The following is a 26736-nucleotide window of genomic DNA, read 5'->3' as shown; positions in this document are numbered from 1 at the left end:
CCATTTGACCAAACTTTGTGACGTAGTCTCCACACCCTGTCCTCCCCTTGCCCCTCCCTATCCCACCATTTGACCAAACTTTGTGACGTAGTCTCCACACCCTGTCCTCCCCTTGCCCCTCCCTATCCCACCATTTGACCAAACTTTGTGACGTAGTCTCCACACCCTGTCCTCCCCTTGCCCCTCCCTATCCCACCATTTGACCAAACTTTGTGACGTAGTCTCCACACCCTCCCCTTGACCCTCCCTATCCCACCATTTGACCAAACTTTGTGACGTAGTCTCCACACCCTGTCCTCCCCTTGCCCCTCCCTATCCCACCATTTGACCAAACTTTGTGACGTAGTCTCCACACCCTGTCCTCCCCTTGCCCCTCCCTATCCCACCATTTGACCAAACTTTGTGACGTAGTCTCCACACCCTGTCCTCCCCTTGCCCCTCCCTATCCCACCATTTGACCAAACTTTGTGACGTAGTCTCCACACCCTGTCCTCCCCTTGACCCTCCCTATCCCACCATTTGACCAAACTTAGTGACGTAGTCTCCACACCCTCCCCTTGCCCCTCCCTATCCCACCATTTGACCAAACTTAGTGACGTAGTCTCCACACCCTCGTCCTCCCCTTGACCCTCCCTATCCCACCATTTGACCAAACTTAGTGACGTAGTCTCCACACCCTCCCCTTGACCCTCCCTATCCCACCATTTGACCAAACTTAGTGACGTAGTCTCCACACCCTCGTCCTCCCCTTGACCCTCCCTATCCCACCATTTGACAAAACTTTGTGATTTTCGCAAGGGGGTTTCCAGAAAAAATAGCTTCCCTTAGTGACGTAGTTCCTGTTGGCGTTTAGCCGGCAGCTATATAAGCCGTAAGATGTTGAGGTTCGGGGGATTGTAGCGTATCATCAACTCATGTCCCTAAAATAAAAATGTCTGTGAGGACGTTAAGGACCCCCTAGTATTGCGGTTCGGGGGATTTAGCATTACACCCATACATGTCCCTAATAGGAAATTCCCTGTGAGGACGTTAAGCACCAACCCCCCCCCCCCCCCCCCCCCTCTATTCCTTTTCGGTTCGGGGGAGTCTTGGCATCCAGACCGGCTGAAGTGTCAAAGTGGTGCACCAGACCCTGTGGACTGAACTAACATGGAAAACAACAAACTTTAGCAGTCCCAGGTTACCCCATGGCGAGTGAAGGGGCGTCGTTATACTCTGTGTCTGTATTGTTCCCAGGCCCCGCACCCCAGCCCGAATTGTCAGCCGTTTTAGAGTTTCTTTTGCAGTAGCGCATTTTTCCAAAGGTAACTGGGGGCCATGCCCGATTTTTCGGCATTATAGGACTTACACAGAAAGGCAGAACGATTGAAAGTAAGCCATGCAGATATCTTGTCTGAACAGAACGATTGAAAGTGAACCATACAGATATCTTGTCTGAACAGAACGATTGAAAGTGAACCATACAGATATCTTGTCTGAACAGAACGATTGAAAGTGAACCATACAGATATCTTGTCTGAACAGAACGATTGAAAGTGAACCATACAGATATCTTGTCTGAACAGAACGATTGAAAGTGAACCACACATATATCTTGTCTGAACAGAACGATTGAAAGTGAACCATACAGATATCTTGTCTGAACAGAACGATTGAAAGTGAACCATACAGATATCTTGTCTGAACAGAACGATTGAAAGTGAACCATACAGATATTTTGTCTGAACAGAACGATTGAAAGTAAGCCATGCAGATATCTTGTCTGAACAGAACGATTGAAAGTGAACCATACAGATATCTTGTCTGAACAGAACCCATGCATCGTATTGTAATCATGTGATTTGTTGTTATCTGATCCCTATGGGAGGGGTAAAGGCAACATTGTTCATCAGTAGAAAGTTGTGAAATCCGTCACCCTATGGGAGGAGTAAAGGCAAAATTGGTCATCACTGAATTTGTTTAACACAGGAAGTTGTGAAATACGTCACCCTATGGGAGGTGTGACGGCAAACTTGTTCAACAAAAACGTCATAGGTCGAACTGTGCAGGGTCAACCGCAACAAACTCAAACCATTCATACTTTGATGTATTGGAGTGACTTATATACCGACATTTTTATTTCTTATTTTCAGCACAGGTGTAGAAAAAAACATGAACCAAAATGTTATTTATTTTCTAATTTAACATTTGTTTTACAAATGTGACCATGGTCTTTGAAACATACAGTGACATTAAACATTGTTATGTTAAACGAAAAAAAGAAAAGCTTTTGTGCACAAATCAGAAAATACATTGTACATTTTACCTACAGGCCAAACAAGAGATCCAAGCAAGTTGCACTGATCTAAAAATATATGGCAAGTTGTCAAGAACAGGCGCTTGCATTTGGATGTGTCCAATGATAGTAGGTTTGGTTGTGATCAATCAGAATAATGTAGGAATAAAAAAAAAATGTATGACAGTTTGGTATGATGACATGTAATTCACATATGCTGAAATATAATATTATACATCATATAATATTATTATGGCTGTTGCCATGACCATGAAGCCCAACAACGGTTTAATGTTATGTAATTCAAAATACCAAAATCAAGCACCTGTTAATCTGGTGTACGGTTTTTGCGCGTGAAGATTGAGGCCTTCGTAAACGTTCAACGTTGGCCAATCATGATTTTAACAATGTTGTGTCGTTTTTTATTATGTTTTATTTTGTTGATCAATTGATAAATATGTCTTCCCAACATATTACAAATCCAACAGAAATAAAGTCTTAGAAAACTACAATAATTATTGTTGCCGTCAAAACCTTGCAAGGCCTCAACAACTGACAAAGCTTTGTGTGGAAGAATCTATATTTATGCACAAGGGGTCTACAATAATGTTTGCGCGTTTTAAGTAGTCACCACTTGCATAGAAATGCTCTCAAGCGTGACAAAACGTGTTTTTTTATGAGAACTATTGTCAACATAAGTGTTGTACATGTCAATGTTTGCTTGGTTAACAGATGCGTTCGTTATGATGTAGGCCTACACCGACGCACCCCTGTATCATAATAGGCGACTCTTTTGCACAACATCCGGTCACTGGATACTTTTTGCGCGAGAAGAAATACAGACGATTTTGTTTACGTGGAAATTTTGGTGGAATAATCAATCTTCTTCCGAACTACAAACTTCAAGTACAAAAAGGTAAGAGAAAAGTGTATGTGTGGTAACATACATCATGAACTTGAACATTTTATGTTGCTGTCATGCGTGTTGTCGAAATAGTAAACATTGCGAGCGCTGTGCTCAGTGACAGTGCTCTGACTGTCTCTACCTTCAGATGACCGTGCAGTACATCTCTCGCTCTCGCTTTCTCTCTCTCTCTCATCTGACTCTTGGCACACCGGCAGGTCAAAGCAGAGGTTAACTTGAGTGCACGTGTACCAGGAGGGGGGTGATTTCTTGAATTAGCTGAGGGCGGTAAACATTGTGTCTCAAAGCAGAGGTTGGGCTATTTTTAGACCGTCAACACAGACAGTACAATCCCCGCGTGAAGGAAATCGCTCACCTTCCACGTCCAAAACGTAGTGATATTGACACGCCAGATTAGTGCGGTAGCGTATTGTGCTAAGCAGGAAAGCGCGCTTTTCTGCCGGTATTCTTGTTAACTTCGCAATTTCCGGAAAACATCCACTTTCACTTTGAGACTGTTCTGTTTACATTCGACACTATCAAAACCACTTTGCAATACTGAAATAATTTTTTCTGTGTTCGAAAGCTACAGCCAATCGTTATTATGTCCCCTTAGGTACAGTTTTATAACATTATTGGCACATGTAAACAATAGGAATTAATTAATGAACGCTACGAAAAGGGCAGCCTTTAACCTCCCTGTTGTCACTCAGCATGTTTTTTAATTTTTATTCTCATCCACACTTTCAGCACTTCCCCCACCCGCCCTCCCTATCTCAGATGTAATTTGTAAATGACGTTTTCAGCCTTCAATCCACTATTTAACATAGTAAGTCAAGCTTTTCAAACCTTATTAATAATTGCTTTGATGTTTTGCTGATGTTCAGTTTATTATTTAATACAGATCTCATGGTTCAAAATTTCATATTGTTTTTTTTTCAAAAACGTGCGTGTGTTTCATTTCAAACTAACCTCACTGATGTGAACTCCATTATTACTGTCACATCTGTTTTACAAATTACACCCATAATCCAAACCAACGCGCAAACACACACACACACACCACAACTACACACATATGTACTCGTTACCATTAGCCAACGTTCGTCACAACACTGTCACTCTCAAGTCTAAATAATAATAGTATAAATCATAACTAATTTTCTTCACATCATCATAGACATAATGTTGCTTCACATGTTCTTTGTACAATCGTTGGTTTTCACAATAAATATTGCATTACTGTAATTGTCTTCTTTTTCTTTAACAATATCTTTCCAAAAACAAAACTCAAAGACCACACAAGCTATTGCAACCTACTCCTATCTCTGGTCTCTCTTCCTGGGTACAATGGTACCTAAGACTTACATTCAAATGCTTACATTTCCATGCTACCCACATTGTCAAAATACCAATAATTATTCAAAACAAATGTTAACTACTACCTAACTTCATTTCAGACCCACACCCATTATTATACATACATTTCACATTTAAACCATTAGTCGGCCCCCTGTCGATATTTATCGACTACGTTCCTTGTTGGTTCTGTGATTGCCTGTGTTGTTATGGTCGTTTGTATAGTCACGTGTTTACATGGTTGTTGGTTCTGTGATTGCCTGTGTTGTTATGGTTGTTTGTATAGTCACGTGTTTACATGGTTGTTGGTTCTGTGATTGCCTGTGTTGTTATGGTCGTGTGTTTAGTCACGTGTTTGCATGGTTGTTGGTTCTGTGATTGCCTGTGTTGTTATGGTCGTGTGTTTAGTCACGTGTTTGCATGGTTGTTGGTTCTGTGATTGCCTGTGTTGTTATGGTCGTGTGTTTAGTCACGTGTTTACATGGTTGTTGGTTCTGTGATTGCCTGTGTTGTTATGGTCGTGTGTTTAGTCACGTGTTTACATGGTTGTTGGTTCTGTGATTGCCTGTGTTGTTATGGTCGTGTGTTTAGTCACGTGTTTACATGGTTGTTGGTTCTGTGATTGCCTGTGTTGTTATGGTCGTGTGTTTAGTCACGTGTTTGCATGGTTGTTGGTTCTGTGATTGCCTGTGTTGTTATGGTCGTGTGTTTAGTCACGTGTTTGTCGGTAGCCATCCTGACAACATCTACAGACATTCACTCATAACAGACTTACGTACTACACAGATTACAAACACATTATTTAAAAATTCAGTGACGCACACCGCTCGGCGTTACATAAACAAGCTTTATTAGCTTCAGCAATGTCTGAGAAAATCATCAACAGTATGTTTTGCTGCACGAAGGACCAGCCAGTCAAACAGATACAATATACTGCTGATTAAGATTTGTTGATTACTCAGGCTTGTAAAACTCCTAAGTAAAGTAACAAGTATGACATACCGTGACGTCCAGAGCCTGCTGAAGAGGATATACGGCCTTGACCTTGGCTTTGGTGCGGTCCTTGTATATCACCAGCCTGGACTGACCTTCCAGCACACAGTATCTCCCCCTGTGCCTCTGGTGGTGGTAACAAACAAAATAAAGATTATTTTGTATTGAAAACACAGACACACACAGACATAGACGATCACACACATCGAAACACGAAACACACACACACACACGAGAAGTTGGGTGTGCCTAGTCATTCAGTGCACCCTCTCTTCGACTTTTGGGTTATTTTAAAGGAAGGATCACCACTATCATATGAATTGTTAGAAATGTCATTCCTCAGAAGAATCACCCTGATATGTTTAATTCAAGAGCTGCCCCTGTCTTGCGTTAAACTTAAAAAATAAACAGAAAGGGTCCTAGCCTACAATGTATGTCATAAAATCAAAACGGTCAGTGCTGATTGGTCAGAGTAGACACATGATTTACATGAAATGGTCATTAAGAAATGGACACATGAAGACGTTGTCTTAACTTCAATGCAAGTTGATATCAACCTTGGCAGACCTGACAAGCCCAAAGCAACTCGATCAAATGTATGTGCAATACCTACAGTGACGTTCTCGCTATTATGCGTTCTTTCTTATATGCGGGCTTTCAGCAAATAATTAACAAGTCGCGTGAGGCGAAATTACTACATTTAGTCAAGCTGTGGAACTCACAGAATGAAACTGAGCGTAGTCCGCCGCTAGTGCAAAAGGCAGTGAAAGTGACGAGACTGTTTGGCTGGGGACTAAGCATAAATATTGAAAAGACAAAAATAGTTGTTTTTTCGCGGGGGAAAATACGGAATATCCCAAATTTTTTCTTGAATGGAGTACCTGTCCAAGTAGTTTGGGACTATGTGTACTTAGGTGTACTATTTAACTATAATAACAAATTTCATAATGCCATGAAACGTCAATGTTTGATTGGTAACCGTGCAATGTTCTCGTTAATTCGAAAATGTAGAAAACTAAATTTACCAATTGACGTGCAATTGGATCTTTTTGAGAAGTGTGTACATCCAATTTTGCTGTATGGTTGTGAGGTGTGGGGATATGATTCATTAGACATATTATCAAGGTTTCAATTGCGATTTTTAAAAATGCTTCTTGATGTATATAAAACTACACCCACCTGTATGGTTTACGGAGAGCTTGGTCGTTATCCAATTAGAATTGAGGTACAATGTCAGTTACTGGTTTATTGGTATAAACTGATGACAGAAATGAACGATGGTGCGAATAAGATGTCCTGTTTAATGTTAAAGCTACATTTGAAGTTATACCATGTACAAAACGTTAAATTGCCCTGGTTGTCGCATGTCAATACTATGTTAAATAAGTTGGGTCTATCATATTTATGGACAACTCAGAGTCTTGCCGTCTCAGGTTTTAAAAACGTTGTAAAGCAAAGGCTAAGAGATCAATTCCTGACGTGAACGCCAACAGCTTGTGTTTTAATTACAGAATATATAAAAAGGATTTTTGTCTGGAAAGGTATTTGCTTTGTTTGCCTAGGAAATTCCAAGTTAAATTAGCAAAATTTAGAACAAGCAATCATAAGTTGCCAATACATCAGCTTAGATTTTTTAATGCTCCTAGAAATGAAAGATTGTGTGATATGTGCGATAAAAATGAATTAGGTGATGAGTTTCACTATTTGTTCATTTGTACCGACGAAAGTATAGTGTCTGAAAGAAGAAAATTAATTAGTCCTTATTACCGATCTCACCCAAATTGTTTAAAATATGAACAGTTAGTGAATTGTAAATCTAAGATAAAACTAATGAAGCTAGCAAGATTTGTAGCCCACGTTATGATTTTAGTATGTTAGCGTTATATCTAGTTTCTTTATTGGTATGTATATGTATGTAATATATGCTTTTGTTTTGTTTTGTGTTTTTACAAAAGATGCATGGCATAATGGTATTGCTAATTTATTTCGGCTGTATATTATCGTTGTCCGCTTAATGTATATATATTATCTGTCTGATCTCTTACCTGATTTTGTTAAACCTATTTTTCTTTTATTTTTGTTTGTATGTATGGAAGTGTATATTGCCAATTTATTTTGTTTGGTTGTATAGTATTGTTGTATTTGTCCGCTCAATTTGTATACATTTATTAACTGTCTGATTTGTTACCTTTTTTTGTTAAAATTATATCTTTGTTTCAAAGCCCTCTGGGCCCAAAACAATAAAATACTTGACTTGACTTGGTTGCGCTGTGCTTCATAGCACGCTTTACTGTACCTCTCTTCGTTTTAACTTTCAGAGCGTGTTTTTAATCCAAACATATCATATATATATGTTTTTGGAATCAGGAACCGACAAGGAATAAGATGAAATAGTTTTTAAAACGATTTCGGAAATTTAATTTTAATCATAATTTTTATATTTTTAATTTTCAGAGCTTGTTTTTAATCCAAATATAACATATTTATATGTTTTTTGAATCAGAAAATGATGAAGAATAAGATGAACGTAAAGTTGAATCGTTTTATAAAAAAAACATTGTTTTACAATGTTCAGATTTTCAAAGTCATTAATTAATTTTTAAGCCACCATGCTGAAATGCAATACCGAAGTCCGGCCTTCGTCGAAGGTTGCTTGGCCAAAATTTCAATCAATTTGATTGAAAAATGAGGGTGTGACAGTGCCGCCTCAACTTTTACAAAAAGCCGGATATGACGTCATCAAAGACATTTATCGAAAAAAATAGAAAAAAACCGGGGATATTATTCCCAGGAACTCTCATGTCAAAAATTAATTTCATAAAGATCGGTCCAGTAGTTTAGTCTGAATCGCTCTACACACACACACACAAACACACACACACACACACACACACACACACACACACACACACACACACACACACACACACACACACACACACACACACACACACACACACACACACACACACGCACATACACCACGACCCTCGTTTCGATTCCCCCTCGATGTTAAAATATTTAGTCAAAACTTGACTAAATATAAAAAGACATGTCGAGTAAATGGATATCAACACGAGACGGTGAGAGGAATATATTGATATCGTTTCCGATAAATATCTGTCACCATTTGCCAACAGCCAGCATTTTACAAATAACAGTTTTACTACCATCCATATTTGATCAAACATGTGAATTGATTCTACGACTCACATGGCACAATGGCGACTGGATGGCTCTGATCTGATTATACCTGTCGGTAACAGTATGTTCGTGACCTTGATCAGCCAATTACCCCCCTTGCATGATAAATATTAACTGTTGAAATGCTCTAACACAACAATTGAACAACAGGCTATGTTGAAAGTTGCGTTTTTCTCATCCAAGGGATAGCGACAGACTCAGAATCAATGTCAGACAGTAAGAACATGACGTCAAAATACCTTTGATAGTAAATTGAGTGAAGCAATTTTGTTTCATTCTTCGGAACTTTGACCATGCGATTTTAAAGTAAGCAGTATTCAACATACACAGATGTTGGGCTGTCTTTATGTTCTGTGCAGCACCCGTCACCACAACATTAGTTTGTCAGTGCTATCAAATGCTCAAGTGTGCGATTTGAACCAGTTATGCGGTCACCACGGTGTTTGCCTCCGTTGTTTATTTTAAGGCATAAAAGGCGTATCTAAATCCACCTACCATGCGCGAAAATGACGTCATCAAATGAAGCCATCCGAGATCTGGGATGTCTGACACAATTTACTGCCCGAATAAAGTTTACATTTATTTTATTTTCAAAAAGTCGAAAATGTGTGGACATTTTTTTTCTGACGGGTTTTTTCATTGGTTAGCACATTTTCACTCAAACATAACAAAGATATATTTTCGAAGACAGGAAGCAATAACGAATACAATGACATCACTGTTGTAATTCAAATTCGAAACAAAATCAAAGGACATTAAATGAAAAAGACTTTGAAAAAGAAAATATCATAGTCGCATGCAGAATGTGAAAAGTGCATAACAAAGTTATATTTATTTGATATACACATACATATTTATTAATCTGTTTATACATTTTTCTATTTACTTATTTAGTTATTTGTTTAGATTCTCTCTGAGGTGGAAACTGAATGAAGTGCTTGATGCTCAGCTAACTTGGGCAAAGGTTGGTGGTGACTGCGAGTACATCACAATTCAAATGTGTACGGTATGTAAACATCATAAAGCATCGTGCCGTACAGAAGAGACAGCCGTACAGAAGAGACAGCCGTACAGAAGAGACAGCCGTACAGCAGAAGAGACAGCCGTACAAACAATACCTACCTTCACGAACCCCTTCCAATATGTTTCGTGGACAATGAGCCATCCTTCTTTGGTTGGTGCTGAGGCTTGCTGCATTGGTCCGGGGCTCTGCACAACAGGTATATACTGAATGACAGATTGGTCATGGCACAGTGTGCTGCACTCACTTACATTCGCTTCCACACTACTCGTCATAAAAAAAAAACTGTACACATGCGTTTGAGGGCAGATCTTTCTGATGAGGCCGTTTATCGTAAAACCAATTATATGACTGCAAAGGCCGTTTATTCCCGTAACTTATTCAGAAAACAGATTGAGTTTATATGACGTAGTGTCGATACAGTGGAACCTACAACACAGACCCCCCCTCCCCCCAAATCCAATTGGCAAAATCAGAACTGCAAAAAACGAAACATGTTTAGCATGTCCTTAGACAGAACAATCACATCTGCGCCCAACTCAGTCAGTTTTGTTCACATATCTTGTCTACCAAGGACGCTATGGCATGCTGAGCGGTGTAGGTGTCAATCCTCTCAGAAGGCATAAAAGGCAGTTTTTGAAGCCGTTTTAGCGGGTAATGAGACAAACAAGGATACATTTGAGTAACTCGCCAACGCATTGCCTTCAAACTTTCGGAGATTTGTGCTAACTCGTGTCGTAAAGTAAATATGGAATTTCAAGTCATTTGCGACATTAGGTCTGCTGTTATTTGTCATTTCAGAAAAAGTTCTTAAATTGACGGTAGGTTTTTGCTGACTCATCGACAACATTGAATTTGTTGAAATCTTCAAGTACACTGACAGATGCGCCACATACTCAAATTTCACGTACATATCTTATCAGACATGGGTGGTTTGAGGATTTCAACGCGAATGTAGTTTTTAAGAAGTTGACTCATTCAGAGCGCTGAGCGCAAATGTCGGCCTAGGTCTAGCACACCTCACTGCCGACACGCTTAACTGACCAATGGCTCTTGAAAAAAACATTTTCCAAGAATGTTTGTGTGCGTTTAAACGAGTGCGCTGAGAACAGCCATTGTTGAAACTGTATTAGATTTAAGGGTAAATTGAAGCTTTCATTTTTCTAAATAAATGCTAATGTTAATATTGTTTTGTTCAATCGAACAGGGTACATCTTATGTTTAAAACTCTTTCTGGTATGTCGCATAACAGCAGAACTAATATCTCAAATAACTTAAGATTTCGTGTGTAGTTTACGACATGTGTTAGCACAAATCTCCGAAAGTTTGAAGGCAATGCGTTGGCGAGTTACTCAAATGTACCATTTTTTGTCTCATTACCCGCTAAAACGGCTTCAAAAACTGCCTTTTATGCCCTCTGAGAGGATTGACACATACAGAGAAGATATATAAACAAAACTGACTGTTTTGGGTGCTTATTTGATTGTTCTGTCTAATGACGTGCTAAACATGGTTCGATTTAGTTGTTCTGATTTGTTGTCGATTTTATCGCGGGAACCTTGATTTTGCGAATTGGATTTTGAGGGGTGTCTGTGTTGCAGGTTCCACTGTATCGACACTACGTCATGTAAACTCAATCTGTTTTCTGAATAATTATGTTGGGGGAAAAAACGGCCTTTCCAGTCATATCATTGGTTTTACAATAAGCGGCCTCATCAGAAAGATCTGCCCTTTAACGCATGTGTAATATAAGATGTTTGATGGGTTGTTGACAGACCAGCTTTTTTGTCGATCCGAGGGGGAGCATATCGTCTTTTGTTTCATATTTATCCCCGAGTACGCAGTACTAGGGTCCAACAGACTTTAATTGTGTGTGTGTGTGTGCGTGTGTGTGTGTGTGTCTGTCTGTCTCGACTTAACGGCTTATTGCTGGGAAACTACTGGGCGCAGTTCTTTCAAAAGTTGATACACTAACTTGATAATAGGTCCGATTGATCGTATTAAAACTTCATAATGTTACCTGGGACCTAAATGCGAAATAAATCACAAAAGCCACTCTTAACGGTGGGAGTTTTTGCGGTGGGAGGCTGGTCGTTTTGCGAACAGCCTGAACTAAAGGGGAGACTTGAGCGGCGAACACGTCACGCAGTGACGAGAAAAGCATGATTTGCAAGCCAGACAATGGTCTCGGCAAAGAAATTACAATCCAGGGTTTGGTCTCGGTGAAAGAGAGACAGAGAGCACGAGAGAGTCTATGGCCAAAATGATCCGGGTTCGATTCCCGGCATGGGCGGTCTATTTTTTAATTTTTTTAATTCTTGTTTACTATTGTTTATTATGAACGTGTTAATGTTTAATTTTACTCTAATAGTTTTTCAACAAAAAAATTTTAAATCCACGTGCACAAGACAAAAACTTTCATACTGGGGGAGCGAGCCAGTCTGAAGAGTACTCGGGTCCAGCGCCAGCGTTTTTTATTGACCAAGGCCGAAACCACCAAACATCGTTTTTGTCATCATTTTGGTAGTGAGAAAATAAGTGCACAATCAACCCAGGGAGCCATGCTTTGAAACACGGGTTCCGTGCTGAATGTTGGGATGAATGTGTCAGGTTTGAGGATGCACAGTTCTATCCTGTAGGTTCATCTCGGTATTCCACCCCCTCGGCTTTCTGTTGTAAATATTAAGCTGAGTGATCGAATGTGGAAGCTACGTTTGGTCAAAGGTCACAGAAGATTTGCGTCGTGCAGCGAAGGAAAGAATCGCGATCTTGTTTCCGACTCAGTACCTCTTTGTTTGTCATTAGACCTGTCATTCTGCTTGCTCGGCTTTGTTAGATGTTTGCATATCTTGTTGCTATTTTCTTTGCTTTTATTATTGTTTCTTATTTGTGCTTCGTTTATCGATACAACGTCTTGTGCAAGGGTCAAAAGGTGTGTGTCAGGGGTCGTTTTACTTGAACTTGAGGTTCGTGTTTCTCCGAACGTCTGTGTATCGAAACACAGATACACGCACTCCATGACTCTGTAAGAAGACAAAACATATCACTAGGTTTCATTTGTTTTTGATGAATGTATGACCTTTCATGAAGTAGTTTTTGTTGTTGTTTACTTTTGCCAGTTTGCCAGTTCGTTTTTGGAACTTTGCAAAGCAGTGTCGTGTCGTCTGTTTAGGTCTGGGAAAACACCAATGAAAAGAGCCGAAGAATCCCGGAGCGTTTCTATTGGGTTTGCTTTTGATTATCCATGTATAATCTGCTTCCTACAACTATGGTAACCGGGAATTTATTGCCTGGGGAACATGAGATTTATTTCCCAGGTGCTTGTGAACGAAAACTCGTGAAAATGATGACAAAGTTTTTTATGACGATTAGTGCAGGTACGTGTGCAAAAAGGCGACAAGGGGGTCAAAGGGCGGGACCAGCACTGACCCACACGGCGTCTGTCACGTGGTCGTCTACCAGGAATTAGTCAACGCTATGCGTGTTTGTTTCTGCACAAAAGCAGCAAGTCAAACAAAATGAAATTCAAGAAAACGGTGCTACATTATCGAATGGGGAAGATGAAGAGAAACACTATTTCCCATCTGCTTGATCTTGTCTGCCTTTTTGTTGACAAGACCTTGGCTTGATGGAATGTGCGGCCGCTTGTTGGGAAAGTCACACGCGGCCGCACATTCCATCAAGCTAAGTTCTTGTTACTAATTGATTGTCTGTGCACGTAATAGACCGTGGGATATATTTGTGACTGAAACGCATTGTTTTGTCTATAACCAACGTTCCACCAACTTACCTTTCTTGTGTTTTAATTCTGAATGTTGGAACGTTGGCAGTCTTTTTGTTTTTGGATTCATACAACGTACGTGTTGAGAAACACAAGAGTGTGGATTCATACAACATACGTTGTGAGAAATACAAGAGTGTGGATTCATACAACATACGTGTTGAGAAATACAAGAGTGTGGATTCATACAACATACGTGTTGAGAAACACAAGAGTGTGGACCCAGAAGCAAAGACACATTGAATATGTCCAAAGGTTGACTGCTATGGCCACACTTGTAGGTCACCTTCCTGTTATTGTGCAACATCAAGCGAGTTGCGGTTCGTGTTAGTGGTTCCCTGGCAAGAATGTTTTACATCAGTGGATTTCAGACGTGCATTTGTCCATCAGGATGTGACATAAAGACTCTTAGATCTTTAAGTGACAGCAACATTAAGGTTACACTTCATGAGCACGATACTTGTTTTTAAATCAATCTTCCTGTTTACAACAATAGCACGAGCAACACTACCTCCACACATTCATTGACCTACCTGACGTGGTGTCTTGGGTCTGGCCCCGCCTCCTCCCTGCTGGCTCGCCATTGTGCTCGCCCTGTCTCACCTGAAACACCAACATCCTGTTTAGTTATCAAAGCTACCTCACTTCTCAGCGTATGATTTGATTTGATTTGATTTGATTTGATCTCTCTCTCTCTCTTGATCTCTCTCTCTCTCTCTCTCTCTCTCTCTCTCTCTCTCTCTCTCTCTCTCTCTCTCTCTCTCTCTCTCTCTCTCTCTCTCTCTCTCTCTCTCTCTCCGCTTCGGCCAACTCATAATCTTCACTCAGCTCTGTTCACCCCAGCAGATTATGTGTATTCTTTGTTGTTTTCTTTATTTCTTCAATGTTAAAATGTATGTAGATCGTTAGCTAAACGTGAGTTTGACTTTCATACCGCAGAATATTTCAATCGTTTTGCTATTAAAAGAAAGTAGTCTCCGAGTTAACGATAAATATGCAGATGACCTCTATACATTATTCAATTGTACTCTGAGATCAAAGACAATGACCAATGACAGGTGAGATCGAGACTCGGTTGTGATGGATTATCCATATGGTTGTGATGGATTATCCAGAATAATCACCTCCTCAGCTAACAGAGACAAAGAGGCAGGTCATGGGATAATTACATATCAACACGCTTCCATTTGAAACTTCGAGGTCGTCATGGTGGATTGACGCCCGACCAAAGCTAATTGAAGCCCGACGGAGCGAAGCGACGGAGGGCTTCAATTAGACTTTGGGAGGGCGTCAATCCACGATGAAGACCGAGAAGTTTCAAATGGAAGCATGTTAATGTTATTGTAATTCAATCTGACGACGATCTCTTTCCTGCTTTCATGCGATGGTAAACAGACAGAATTGGTTCTGTTCACACACTACTTTCAGTCCACCTACCTGCAAGGGTCAAGTCCCAAGAAATATGTCTCTGTATTCCTATCGTATCACTCTGCTCCTGTTTTGTTTTCTTTCACATACATTTTCCCTTCTTTTTTGACGGGTTTCTGGACAGCAAACTCTAAAACAAATTCTTTTCATCACAAAAGCGATCTTTGGAATTGACTGACGTAGTCCGGAAGAATTCATGCATCAACTTACCGTTCACGTATTCGACGTCATCACTTCGCATACCTTATGGTCTCGGTATTTCGTTGGCCTTCATATTTCCTACTTGTAAAATGACCCTCAAAGCTAACCGAGACTAGTTGAGGTTGTATCAATGCGCCTCGCCAGCAGGTTGTTAATGGGTTTTTTAGCGAGTGGTTATGTAGAGGTTACATGCCGAGTCTCAGTGATTATTAAAAATAATGGTCGAAGTTAGCGGATCATGAAAAATGCGAGCTTCAGCGAGCTTTTTCATGACCGCGAACTGAGACCATTATTTTTAATAATCACTGAGACGAGGTGTGTAACCTCTTTATTCCCCCTTTCTTCAGTTATTCAAAGAAAACAGGAGTTTTTGTGCGAAAGTTTGATCGAATCCGAATCACTCAACCAGTCAACCTGCGCAGGCGATCGATTAATGCGCGTTTGTATAGTTCCGTGCAAATCATTCCATTCTGTTAACACTTCTTGTCAGTTTCCCTGTTTTAGACTAAAATCAAGTACACAGATAAGCTGTTATTCTGCTGTGGCGGTAAAGGCAGATATTGTGTGTTCTGTTTATGTTTTAGTATCGCTAAAGATAATGTTCTTTCGTCAAATGGGACTAGCAGACGAACTTTTGCACCCGTGTTCCAACGTTAATTACTGTATGAAGTTCAGTTTTTTGGGGAAAATAGTGTATGAAACCGCTTTATGTTGTTTAAATTGATGAGATGTGTGCATTTGGTTGCGTGTGATCTGTTTATAAAATGAAATATTGTTGAAAACTGACCGTCGGATTGCAGTCAGTGTTGTCGAAGAAACTGCGTTAAAAGAAGGGGAACTACTCTTGTCGGCAAGAGTATGAGTTACTTGCCTTGGGAATTTGCTTGTGATGAACGGTGTGTGCACAGCAGATCTATATTCAGAAAACAACCGAACTCATGGATTTTATTTGGAGATTCATGTGTTTAGGCCTGTAGTTGTTAGTTTAAATGCGGTATGTTTGTATTGTTTGCTCCAGAGATGTATATTTCGTACGTATAGAGCGTTCGGAACTTTTCAGTCGCAAAAGTAGTACCAAAACAGAACAGCTTCTCAACCCATTGCACTATCGAGGATTCAGGCTGTTGCTGGCTCGTTATTGGCTCACGTAAGTGTAGCCTATGCGATCATAACTTTGTCTGTCTGTGCGTGCGTGCGTGCGTGCGTGCGTGCGTCTGTGCGTGTGTATGTCTGTGGTAGAAACTCTAACATTTGAAGACGTCACATTACATTGACGTCACATTATGACGTAAGAGGGTTAGACGTCACGCGAAGGAAGTACTGAAAGTCTCGGTCATTATTATTTTGAGCGCGCCGAGACTAGTTGGCAGTCGTGTCCTTGTAAGTAGGCTACATGCAGACAGACAGATCTAGATCTAGTGTCTCGCTTTCTTGCACAGTTTCACCTATGCTCTTTCTCTGTGTGTGTGTGTGTGTGCCAGTGTGTGTGTGTGTGTGGGTGTGTGTGTGTGTGTGTGTGTGTGTGGATGTGTGTGTGTGTGTGTGTGTGTGTGTGTGTGTGTGTGTGTGTGTGTGTGTGTGTGTGTGTGTGACGGAGTGATTGAGTTTGTGTTACTGTTTGTCGATTTCTTACGTGAGCCTTGATGGCTTCGCCTCTTGTTTGTTTGGTTGCTGGGTCATTATCGAAAAATAACTAGCTCTACAAGTTTACAGAGGTAAAGAAGCAGAGGGGGGAATAACGACAATTAATGACCGGTAATTTTTAATGAGTTAGGGCATTCTGACCAATCACAGGATCTGTTTTATTAAAACGCAAACTTGATTGAATTACAATTTTCGAAAGCCATTAACAGCCTGCAGACCCAATTCTGCCTGTTTACCATCAAATTTGGTTGAAAAATGAGGGCGTGACAGTGCCGCCTCAACTTTCACAAAAAGCCGGATATGACGTCATCAAAGACATTTATCAAAAACATGAAAAAAACATATGGGGATATCATACCCAGGAACTTTCATGTCAAATTTCATAAAGATCGGTCCAGTAGTTTGGTCTGAATCGCTCTACACGCACGCACACACACACACACACACACACACACACACACACACACACACACACACACACACACATACATACACACACACATACACCACGACCCTCGTCTCGATTTCCCCCTCGATGTTAAAACATTTAGTCATAACTTGACTAAATGTAAAACATGAAATAAACGTCTGAGGATATCATACCCAGGAACTCTCATGTCAAATTTCATAAAGATCGGTCCAGTAGTTTAGTCTGAATCGCTCTACACACACACACAGACAGACACACACACACACACACACACACCACGACCCTCGTCTCGATTCCCCCCTCTATGTTAAAACATTTAGTCAAAACTTGACTAAATGTAAAAAGTAAGCTACAGACAGACAGATCTAGATCTAGTGTCTCGTACTCTTGCACCGTATCACTTTTGCTTACTCTTTCTTTCATGCTAGTGGGGCTCCTATGTTGCAAAATCATTCAAATCATGCAACAAACACCAAATTAAGCAAATATGAAGAGTTTTATGTGCTTAACAAAACCTGATACAGAGCCATCGCGAAAAATAAAAAAATGGGTAGTTTTTAAAAAAAAATTCAAAATGGCCGCCAGTATAAACGGTTGGGTATGTTAGGCATATTTCACTTCATGTGATTAACAGCAAATTTGGCGTAAATGGACATTTGCTTTTGCTTAACAAAACCTGATACAGAGCCACCGTGAAAAAATTAAGAAATCAGTAGTTTTTTTACAATTTTCAAAATGGCCGCCAATAAAAGGGTATTTAGGCATTTTTGATGCTACAAGACATTCTCTTGCAATAGAAACTAACACAAACACATTTTTAAACAAACAATACATGTATTGTTGGTGCAGAGAATGATTGGACGGTGTGGGTGGCAGGGTTGAAGAATTTGTGGATTACCTAAACTGTGCAAAAATAAATATATTGCACCAATTTTCATACCAAAACGAAAACATTCATTCCTGTGCTGTTATATTCAATGTATGCTATTGAGGGCACTCAACTTGGCTAACTGGAACACTTTTAAGATAAAAGGTGGCCTTTACATGGGTTATTTGACCGCCGCCCAAATAAGGGTACCCCCAAAATAAAACTGATAAAAATGTAATGTATCAACTCAAAAGTCGACTAAAATTCATAATCGCTGTATTTCGAAAACGTTGTTTGTTCTCATGTGTTTACACAACTAGCACATTCCGGCAAGTGTCTATACTCAAAAGAAACTTTGGCAGTACTTGAAACAACCATTTGTCATATATACATGCGAAGTCAAAAATATGTGGGATGTAAGTCAACAAACCTGTGGCAGTTTTTAAAATAATATTTCGTGAAGATTTGAAAGTGTACTCAAACGGTTGAACTATGCCTCGTGCGTAGACACACATTCCTGAAAGTTTCAACGCAACCCACTTGGTCATTGCTAAAATACATGGATTTTAGTTGACTTGGGTATCCCTCAAATTTGACACATAAACATCTCATCCGTGAGATCGACACATACATCAGTAGGTACAATGGCACAACACTAGAAATATGCAAGATGGCGAAATAAAACAACCTGTTCTGGATGGATAATCAAGTTGACTTTCTCTTCGTATACAACAGTGACCCAGTTGTGCCTCAGGAATTGTCGTCGGCTTTTTAAAAGGTACCCGAAGTTTTTGTCACATCTCTTTGTCACGTCAAGGTATCCTTATTTTGACGGCGTAAATGATGATGTTAAAAAAAAATGTGCCAGATAGCGAAGATGAGAGCCTTTAATGGCATAGACAGTTTGAATAAAATGACACAGGAATAAAAGTTTGAGTTGGGGTATGAAAATGGGTGCAATAATATTTTTGCACAGTTTAGATGCTGACAGTTTTCACAGGCATGCAAGCACATTTGCAGAGAGCTGTGCTCTGCAGTCCTTCTTGGCAGCATTTGCAGCGTTTTGTTGTACAGCTCTTCTTGCAGGCACACCTCATGAGTTCTCGGCACACGCTGGATACCTCTTGAAAGCTCGTCCAGAATGACTCCCACTTTCCAGCCTTGAACTGCCAGCCCACAGAGTTTGGAAGTCTAATAGGTAGATGGCTCTTCTCAATCTCATGTTCTGCAGCAGCACCTCACTTGTAAGGGGATTATGGTCAATTTGGCAGCTCTTTTTACTGAAGAGGTACCGTCTAGCACTGTTTACACCCAGTACGTTGCTGGTTTTGTCCTACAAATGTACACCAAAAAGCTCTTGTGCTGCCCTGTCAGTGGTACTCAGCTTACAAAGAGGAGCAGACAACCTGAAGAAAGTTTGAGTGACGTCTTCAAATGCTTGCCATACTTCCCAAGCCTTCTGATTCCCCAATACCATTGAAGAACGACATAGTGTCACAGCCTGTAAGGCTATGCAAAATGGGCAGACAGGGTGACTTCTCTTGGCCAATGGTTTTGGCAATGTGGCGATACACTTCACGAGCAGAAAAAAACGCAACACAGCTGGAATGAGAAGCAGACTGTCTGGCCTCCTCTACATCCATGGTGCAGGAAATCAGCCTGGGGTACCCTTCACACAAAAGATGAAAAGTGACATTTTTATTTGAATGTATTTGAATAATGTTTACTATCTCAGAGAGTCGGTCAAAGCCGGGTTAGCAAGTCTTCACACAACAGACCAAAATGAAAGAAAATTGTATTTCATGAATTCGTATAATTCTTACTGTTTCAGGTTAAAAAACAAACAAACACAGTTTCCAGTGACCCAACTGATTCTGGAATCTTTCTGACCGCTACATTTATTCGCTTCAAACAGTCGCTAACAGAATGTTGACCATAGTGAGGGTTCGTACGTTAAACCCATCAAATTCACAGAGGTCGCTTACAAATGATGTGCAAACATGTTCCAATTAATACAAATAAAAATATCTTACTGTTAAGATGTATTAGGTAACAAACCTTGATACAGTAGTACTACTACTAGTGAAATCGGCTCCCTTCTGTGGCACCGGAATAAATGCAGAACGCTTGTTCCCAGGAACCGGCATGTGGTGTAACTCTTGTGTAAAAATAAAATTCACACCAATGCACGGTCAACTTAAAATAAGCAAAAGGATGAGAAACAAGCAACAAACCAAAATTGTAAAACTCAAAGAGCGGTACCTCTTCATTTTTCAAAACCACTTATCTCATTTGATTAGCATACACTGTATGCTTTTGTCTGTTACCTACCGTCTTTGAAAGTTTGATCACAACACTGTAAAGACATGGGGAGTGGAGTGTTTTTATCTCCAGCTGGTCATCCTACTATCTGGCCTACCCTCACTCAGTTTTTGACTCTACCCCTCCCCACCTTATGGAAGTCCTTAACGTAGGCAGGACTAATCATTTATCATACCATGAACAATCTCTTTCTCCTCGCCCTTTATTCAAAGTTCGTTTAATCTGTTTAAAATCATCAGCGTGGCGATCATGATTTCCTTACTTGTAATCAACAGATAGATCTAGATCTATCAGCATCACAATCCAGCTGATGAGCTATTGCAAGATTAAACAAAGTCTCTGCATTTCAGCGCTTCACCCGATGAATAACAGACCCCAGGGGAGAATTAAACAGTAAAATGATGTGACATTGGTGAATGGATGCGTATTCTTGAAAACTTACCTTCAGAAACGTTGTTTTCGCTCAAATCAAAACACGCAATGTTGCGGAGGCCGCCATCTTGAATTTTCATGCTGCGGATATATAAAATTCTAAAAACGATCAAATTAAATACCAGAACACAAAAATACCCATGAGAGTATTTATGTCATGCATGTGTTATCAGCAGACAACTTCTGGTGCATGGAAAACCATTGAATTTTACATTTGCTGAGTTGGGAATATTTACTGCTGAGCGCTTTTGGTACGAATTTCGTCTGCTGTAAATGCAGCCTTTTATTCCCTATCAAAGACAAAAAAAACGATTTCTGAAGTGGCTCTGTATCTGAAATCGCTTAAATAATTATAAAGAACAATATCACAAAGTATGATGTTTGTTGCAAGATGTGAATGATTTATGAGTGCGTCTGCAACATACGAGCCCCACTATTCTTTATTTGGTGTTTAACGTCGTTTTCAACTGTTCAAGGTTATATCGCGACGGTATGCTTACTGTGTGTGTGTGTGTGTGTGTGACGGAGTGATTGAGTTTGTGTGAGGCAAAAAAAAAAAATAGGTCTGTTTACGGTAACCCGACCGACCCTAGTTTTTTCGCGCGACCCTAGACTTTTTTTTTTGGCATTTGGGGAAAAAAAAAAAATCTTGTTTTTTTTGCAAAATAACGTAAAAATATGTTTTTTGGGAAAAAAAAACAAAAACAATCCCGACCTACCGACCCTATTTTTTTGGCCTATGTTACCGTAAACAGACCTATTTCTTTTTTTGGCCTTACTGTTTGTCGATTTCTTACGTGAGCCGTGAAGGCTTCGCCTCTTATTATCATTGTTCTGTGTGTCTGAAGCCATTGTAGATTTGTCCCTCTTTAGGGCGAGGGCTAGATGTAAAAAAGCAAAACACGGCTTATTCTATTACCCTCGTTAAATACAGAATTGTCATTGTCATTGTCAGAACACTGCCGTAACTATGTCAAACTCAACAAACGGGCTGTGTTTCATCACATTTTGAAAACTCCTTGAGTTAGTAGGGAGGTACACAAGACTTACTTAATACTTTCCACTGCATTGGCATGGTGTTAACAACTCGTATCTTTATTTGAGCGACACACCTCTCTTCCCGTGATTTGAATATATTATTCAATGACTATTTTCTGAATGTGAAAGCTGGATCGAACGAAGAATAAAGTAAAAACGGACTAATTCAGTATTTCAATCAGCAAGCTTGAAGGTTCATATTCCAACACGCTTGAGTCTCGTTAAGTAATGATTACGTGTCCAATTTCATTCTCTTAAATCAGTTTACTTGTTCAGTCACCTGAATGTTAGTGTTTACCATAAGAGACGGGCTTCTAGTTCAGTCACCTGAATGTTAGTGTTTACCATAAGATATGGGCTTCTAGTTCTGTCACCTGAATGTTAGTGTTTACCATAAGATATGGGCTTCTAGTTCAGTCACCTGAATGTTAGTGTTTACCATAAGATATGGGCTTCTAGTTCAGTCACCTGAATGTGAGTGTTTACCATAAGATATGGGCTTCTAGTTCTGTCACCTGAATGTTAGTGTTTACCATAAGATATGGGCTTCTAGTTCAGTCACCTGAATGTCAGTGTTTACCATAAGATTATGGGCTTCTAGTTCAGTCACCTGAATGTTAGTGTTTACCATAAGATATGGGCTTCTAGTTCAGTCACTTGAATGTTAGTGTTTACCATAAGATATGGGCTTCTAGTTCAGTCACCTGAATGTTAGTGTTTACAATAAGATATGGGCTTCTAGTTCAGTCACCTGAATGTTAGTGTTTACCATGCATAAGATATGGGCTTCTAGTTCTGTCACCTGAATGTTAGTGCTTACCATAAGATATGGGCTTCTAGTTCAGTCACTTGAATGTTGTGTTTACAATAAGATATGGGATTCTAGTTCAGTCACCTGAATGTTAGTGTTTACCATAAGATATGGGCTTCTAGTTCTGTCACCTGAATGTGAGTGTTTACCATAAGATATGGGCTTCGAGTTCTGTCATCTGAATGTTAGTGTTTACCATAAGATATGGGCTTCTAGTTCAGTCACTTGAATGTTAGTGTTTACCATAAGTGACGGGCATCTAGTTCAGTCACCTGAATGTTAGTGTTTACCATAAGATATGGGCTTCTAGTTCAGTCACCTGAATGTTAGTGTTTACCATAAGATATGGGCTTCTAGTTCTGTCACCTGAATGTTAGTGTTTACCATAAGATATGGGCTTATATAGCTATTCTGATGGACACGTGGGGGAATTCGGGGGCTGTGATTGGATGGTCTCACACATCCCTTTTCCGATCATCAAAGCATAACGCTACGAAAGTTGGCCATTTTTACCGATATCCAAACGATATCGGCAATAACAAAGACGCATGGTTCCGGTTTCTTCCACGTGTATAAAGTACACGCATACCTCGCCAGGTTTGTTTCTGTCACTCTGTGACTAGTCGACAGACGATGCCATTTGCTTTGTGTGTGTTTTTGTTGTTGCTTACTGTACATGACATACATTACGTGTAAAATCCAGTTCTTTAACAGGCAACAAACCTTGCAAATTTCCAGAAGCTGCAATCTGAAGCGACCTATCTCGGATTCTAGCAGACGATCTCTCCAATGTTCAACACAAAATCAGCAAACTCTCCTGTCACATAGAACGTCCATTGTATAGTGCAATGTTGAAATGAAGTTACCGGTCTGAAACATTTCGTCGTTTCTTCTGAGACAATCCTTGTTCTCTTATCATCTACAGATTTACCGCTGTCTTCACCACGCGAATTCCCAACAGAAGTCAGACTTTCGAACATACAATCTACGTAGGCAAGCATGATACGTCATGACGTCATATGATTCCTAACATATTGACGTAAAGCTAAGCATCCGGTTATCTCGAGTTTTCTCCGTAATACATGTCCGTGGGTTTTTCAATGTTCGGTTATTTCCGTGGCTTCATGCGGAAAGGGAACCGTCGTCTGCAATCAACGACATGGACCATTATGGTACTTGTTGCTGACAAAAACATGATTGTATCACAGAATTTAATGTCAGAATAGCTATATAAACGCTATTGTGTTTTCATCGTAGCAATAGGGTCCGATATTTAGACTCGAACAAGTATAATGCGACTCGTCTTCGACTCGTCGGCATTATACTTGTCTCGTCTAAATATCGGGCCCTATTGCTACGCTGAAAACACAATAGCTGTTACTAGTTCAGTCACCTGAATGTTAGTGTTTACCATAAGATATGGGCTTCTAGTTCTGTCACCTGAATGTTAGTGTTTACCATAAGATATGGGCTTCTAGTTCTGTCACCTGAATGTTAGTGTTTACCATAAGATATGGGCTTCTAGTTCTGTCACCTGAATGTTAGTGTTTACCATAAGATATTAGTGTTTACCATAAGATATGGGCATCTAGTTCTGTCACCTCAATGTTAGTGTTTACCATAAGAGACGGGCTTCTAGTTCTGTCACCTCAATGTTAGTGTTTACCATAAGAGACGGGCTTCTAGTTCTGTCACCTCAATGTTAGTGTTTACCATAAGAGACGGGCTTCTAGTTCTGTCACCTCAATGTTAGTGTTTACCATAAGAGACGGGCTTCTAGTTCTGTCACCTCAATGTTAGTGTTTACCATAAGAGACGGGCTTCTAGTTCTGTCACCTCAATGTTAGTGTTTACCATAAGAGACGGGCTTCTAGTTCAGTCACCTCAATATTAGTGTTTACCATAAGAGACGGGCTTCTAGTTCAGTCACCTGAATGTTAGTGTTTACCATAAAAGACGGGCTTCTAGTTCAGTCACCTGAATGTTAGTGTTTTCCATAAGAGACGGGCTTCTAGTTCTGCAAGAAAATGTTCTTGTTGTGTTTGAAAATTCGAAAAGAGGCAACTGTTTTATTGCATTCATTTTCCTGCTCTTTTTGTTTGGGAGGTTGCTACCTCAGAGACCCAAGCTTGCTGAGTAAACCACATTGCCTTTGTCATTGCCCAAACTTGTTCCTCCCGTCAGTTGTTACCATCTCAAGTTGCTTTACTGGTCGTCACAGATCTCCACAGTGACTGTTAAAAACAATTCATCAAGCCTAACAGACTATGTCATATATGCAGAGAGAGAGAGAGAGAGAGAGAGAGAGAGAGAGAGAGAGAGAGAGAGAGAGAGAGAGAGAGAGAGAGAGAGAGAGAGAGAGAGAGAGAGAGAGAGAGAGAGAGAGAGAGAGAGACAATGACAATGACAATTCTTTATTTTACGAGGGTAACAGAATAAGCATTGGTATACTTTTTTGCATCTGGCCCTCGCCCTAAAGAGGGACTAAATCTACTATAAAAACTACTACTACTACTACTACAATACTTACATAATTAGTAAAACAGTATAAGTTTATGTACATACGTAAACTTATACTGTTTTACTAATGAGAGAGAGAGAGAGAGAGAGAGAGAGAGAGAGAGAGAGAGAGAGAGAGAGAGAGAGAGAGAGAGAGAGAGAGAGAGAGAGAGAGAGAGAGAGAGAGAGTGTGTGTGTGTGTGTGTGTGCATCTTCTTAGATAATAAATTTGGAGAAAGTCCACTTCCTGCTTTACGCCTTTTTCTCAGCCGGACCAAAATAAAATGGCAGAAAGCAGTAACTAAATATAGATCCATCGCTGCCTTTTGCTTCTTTCTTAACACGATTTAAGTTGGGACAGTATTTGGCAGAAAGCAGTATGTACTGTTACTATCTTTTACCAATTTTTTTAAGTGAATGAGTTTTGTGTAATGTTTTGGGCAAAAGGTAGCATGTCCACAAAAATATCATCTTTTCTAAGTGATGAATCACATTTGGGTTTACATATTTATAACAGAAACGCAAAACACTGCCCTGCATTTCATCAGTAAACAAGATAATCATTTAAAGCTTTGCATAGCCTACCAATACATAGATGCAAACAGAATAAGTCAATTTTCTCGAAACTATGTTTCATGGACTTGCTTCCCTCTGTATTTACACGGTAGAAAGCTGATAGTGGTACACATAAATATTTGAAACTTTCTTTTTAAACCATAATGCTGCACAATTACTTACTCTTAAGGCAATGTGTAGCACTAAAATTAAACTAGGAGAATACATGGAATAACCTAGTTTTCTTGGTAGTTATTGAAGTGACTTATAACAATGAATGAAAAGTGTGTAAATATTAATGGACACAGATCGCCGTTGCTATGGAAACAGCCGCCATATTGAAATTCTAGGAAACGGTTTTACAGCGACATCATACATCAGAAATGCATGATGTTTGGCACAAAGATACACATGAATTTTATCTACAATAATATAGAACCATATTTTTACTAAAGACTATATTTGATTTTTTTTTTTTTTTAAAGGAGTAAGGAATTTCTAATAGCATATTTATTCATCCTTATTTCAAAAATTAATATAAATTCAACTGTTATCTTTCCTCAAACAGTCGTTCTTTATGATTGTAGATAAAAATCATGCGTATCTTTGTGCCAAATATTAAATATTTCTGATGTATGATATTGCTGTAAAACCGTTTCCTAGAAATCCAATATGGCGCTGCTTAAGCCAGTGTCCATAGCAACGGCAGTCTATGTCCTGTAGTATTGACATATTTTTCATTTCTTTTTATAAGTCACTTCAATAACTACCCAGAAAACTAAGTTATTCCACGTATTTTCCAAGTTTAAATTTGGTGATTTTAGTGCCTCACAGCGCCTTGATGTTACAGTGTACGAGGAAAGAGTGTACGTGACCTCTCTCCATTACCAACAAACCGTTCAGCTGAGCTTTCTCGCTTTATTATCCTGGACAGTTATTAACATCGGATACCATTCAACTTCACGCTCACA

At 39.7% G+C, this 26736-nt stretch overlaps 1 protein-coding gene across 1 annotated transcript in view; it reads right to left on the bottom strand.

Moving 5' to 3' along the window:
* The window catches only part of LOC138950211 (uncharacterized), a 71258-nt gene that overhangs the window by 40800 nt on the left and 3722 nt on the right, over nt 1-26736 (bottom strand). The window contains exons 2-4 of the mRNA XM_070321959.1: nt 14071-14140; nt 9858-9944; nt 5541-5657 (exon numbers count right to left, since the gene is read on the bottom strand). Coding sequence (XP_070178060.1) covers nt 5541-5657; nt 9858-9944; nt 14071-14121 — 255 coding nt within the window. The 5' untranslated portion in view covers nt 14122-14140. The remainder of the gene's footprint in view (nt 1-5540; nt 5658-9857; nt 9945-14070; nt 14141-26736) is intronic.

Source organism: Littorina saxatilis, linkage group LG16 (assembly GCF_037325665.1).
Source record: "Littorina saxatilis isolate snail1 linkage group LG16, US_GU_Lsax_2.0, whole genome shotgun sequence".
Lineage (NCBI taxonomy): Eukaryota > Metazoa > Mollusca > Gastropoda > Littorinimorpha > Littorinidae > Littorina > Littorina saxatilis.
This window is presented reverse-complemented; position numbering and strand designations above follow the sequence as displayed.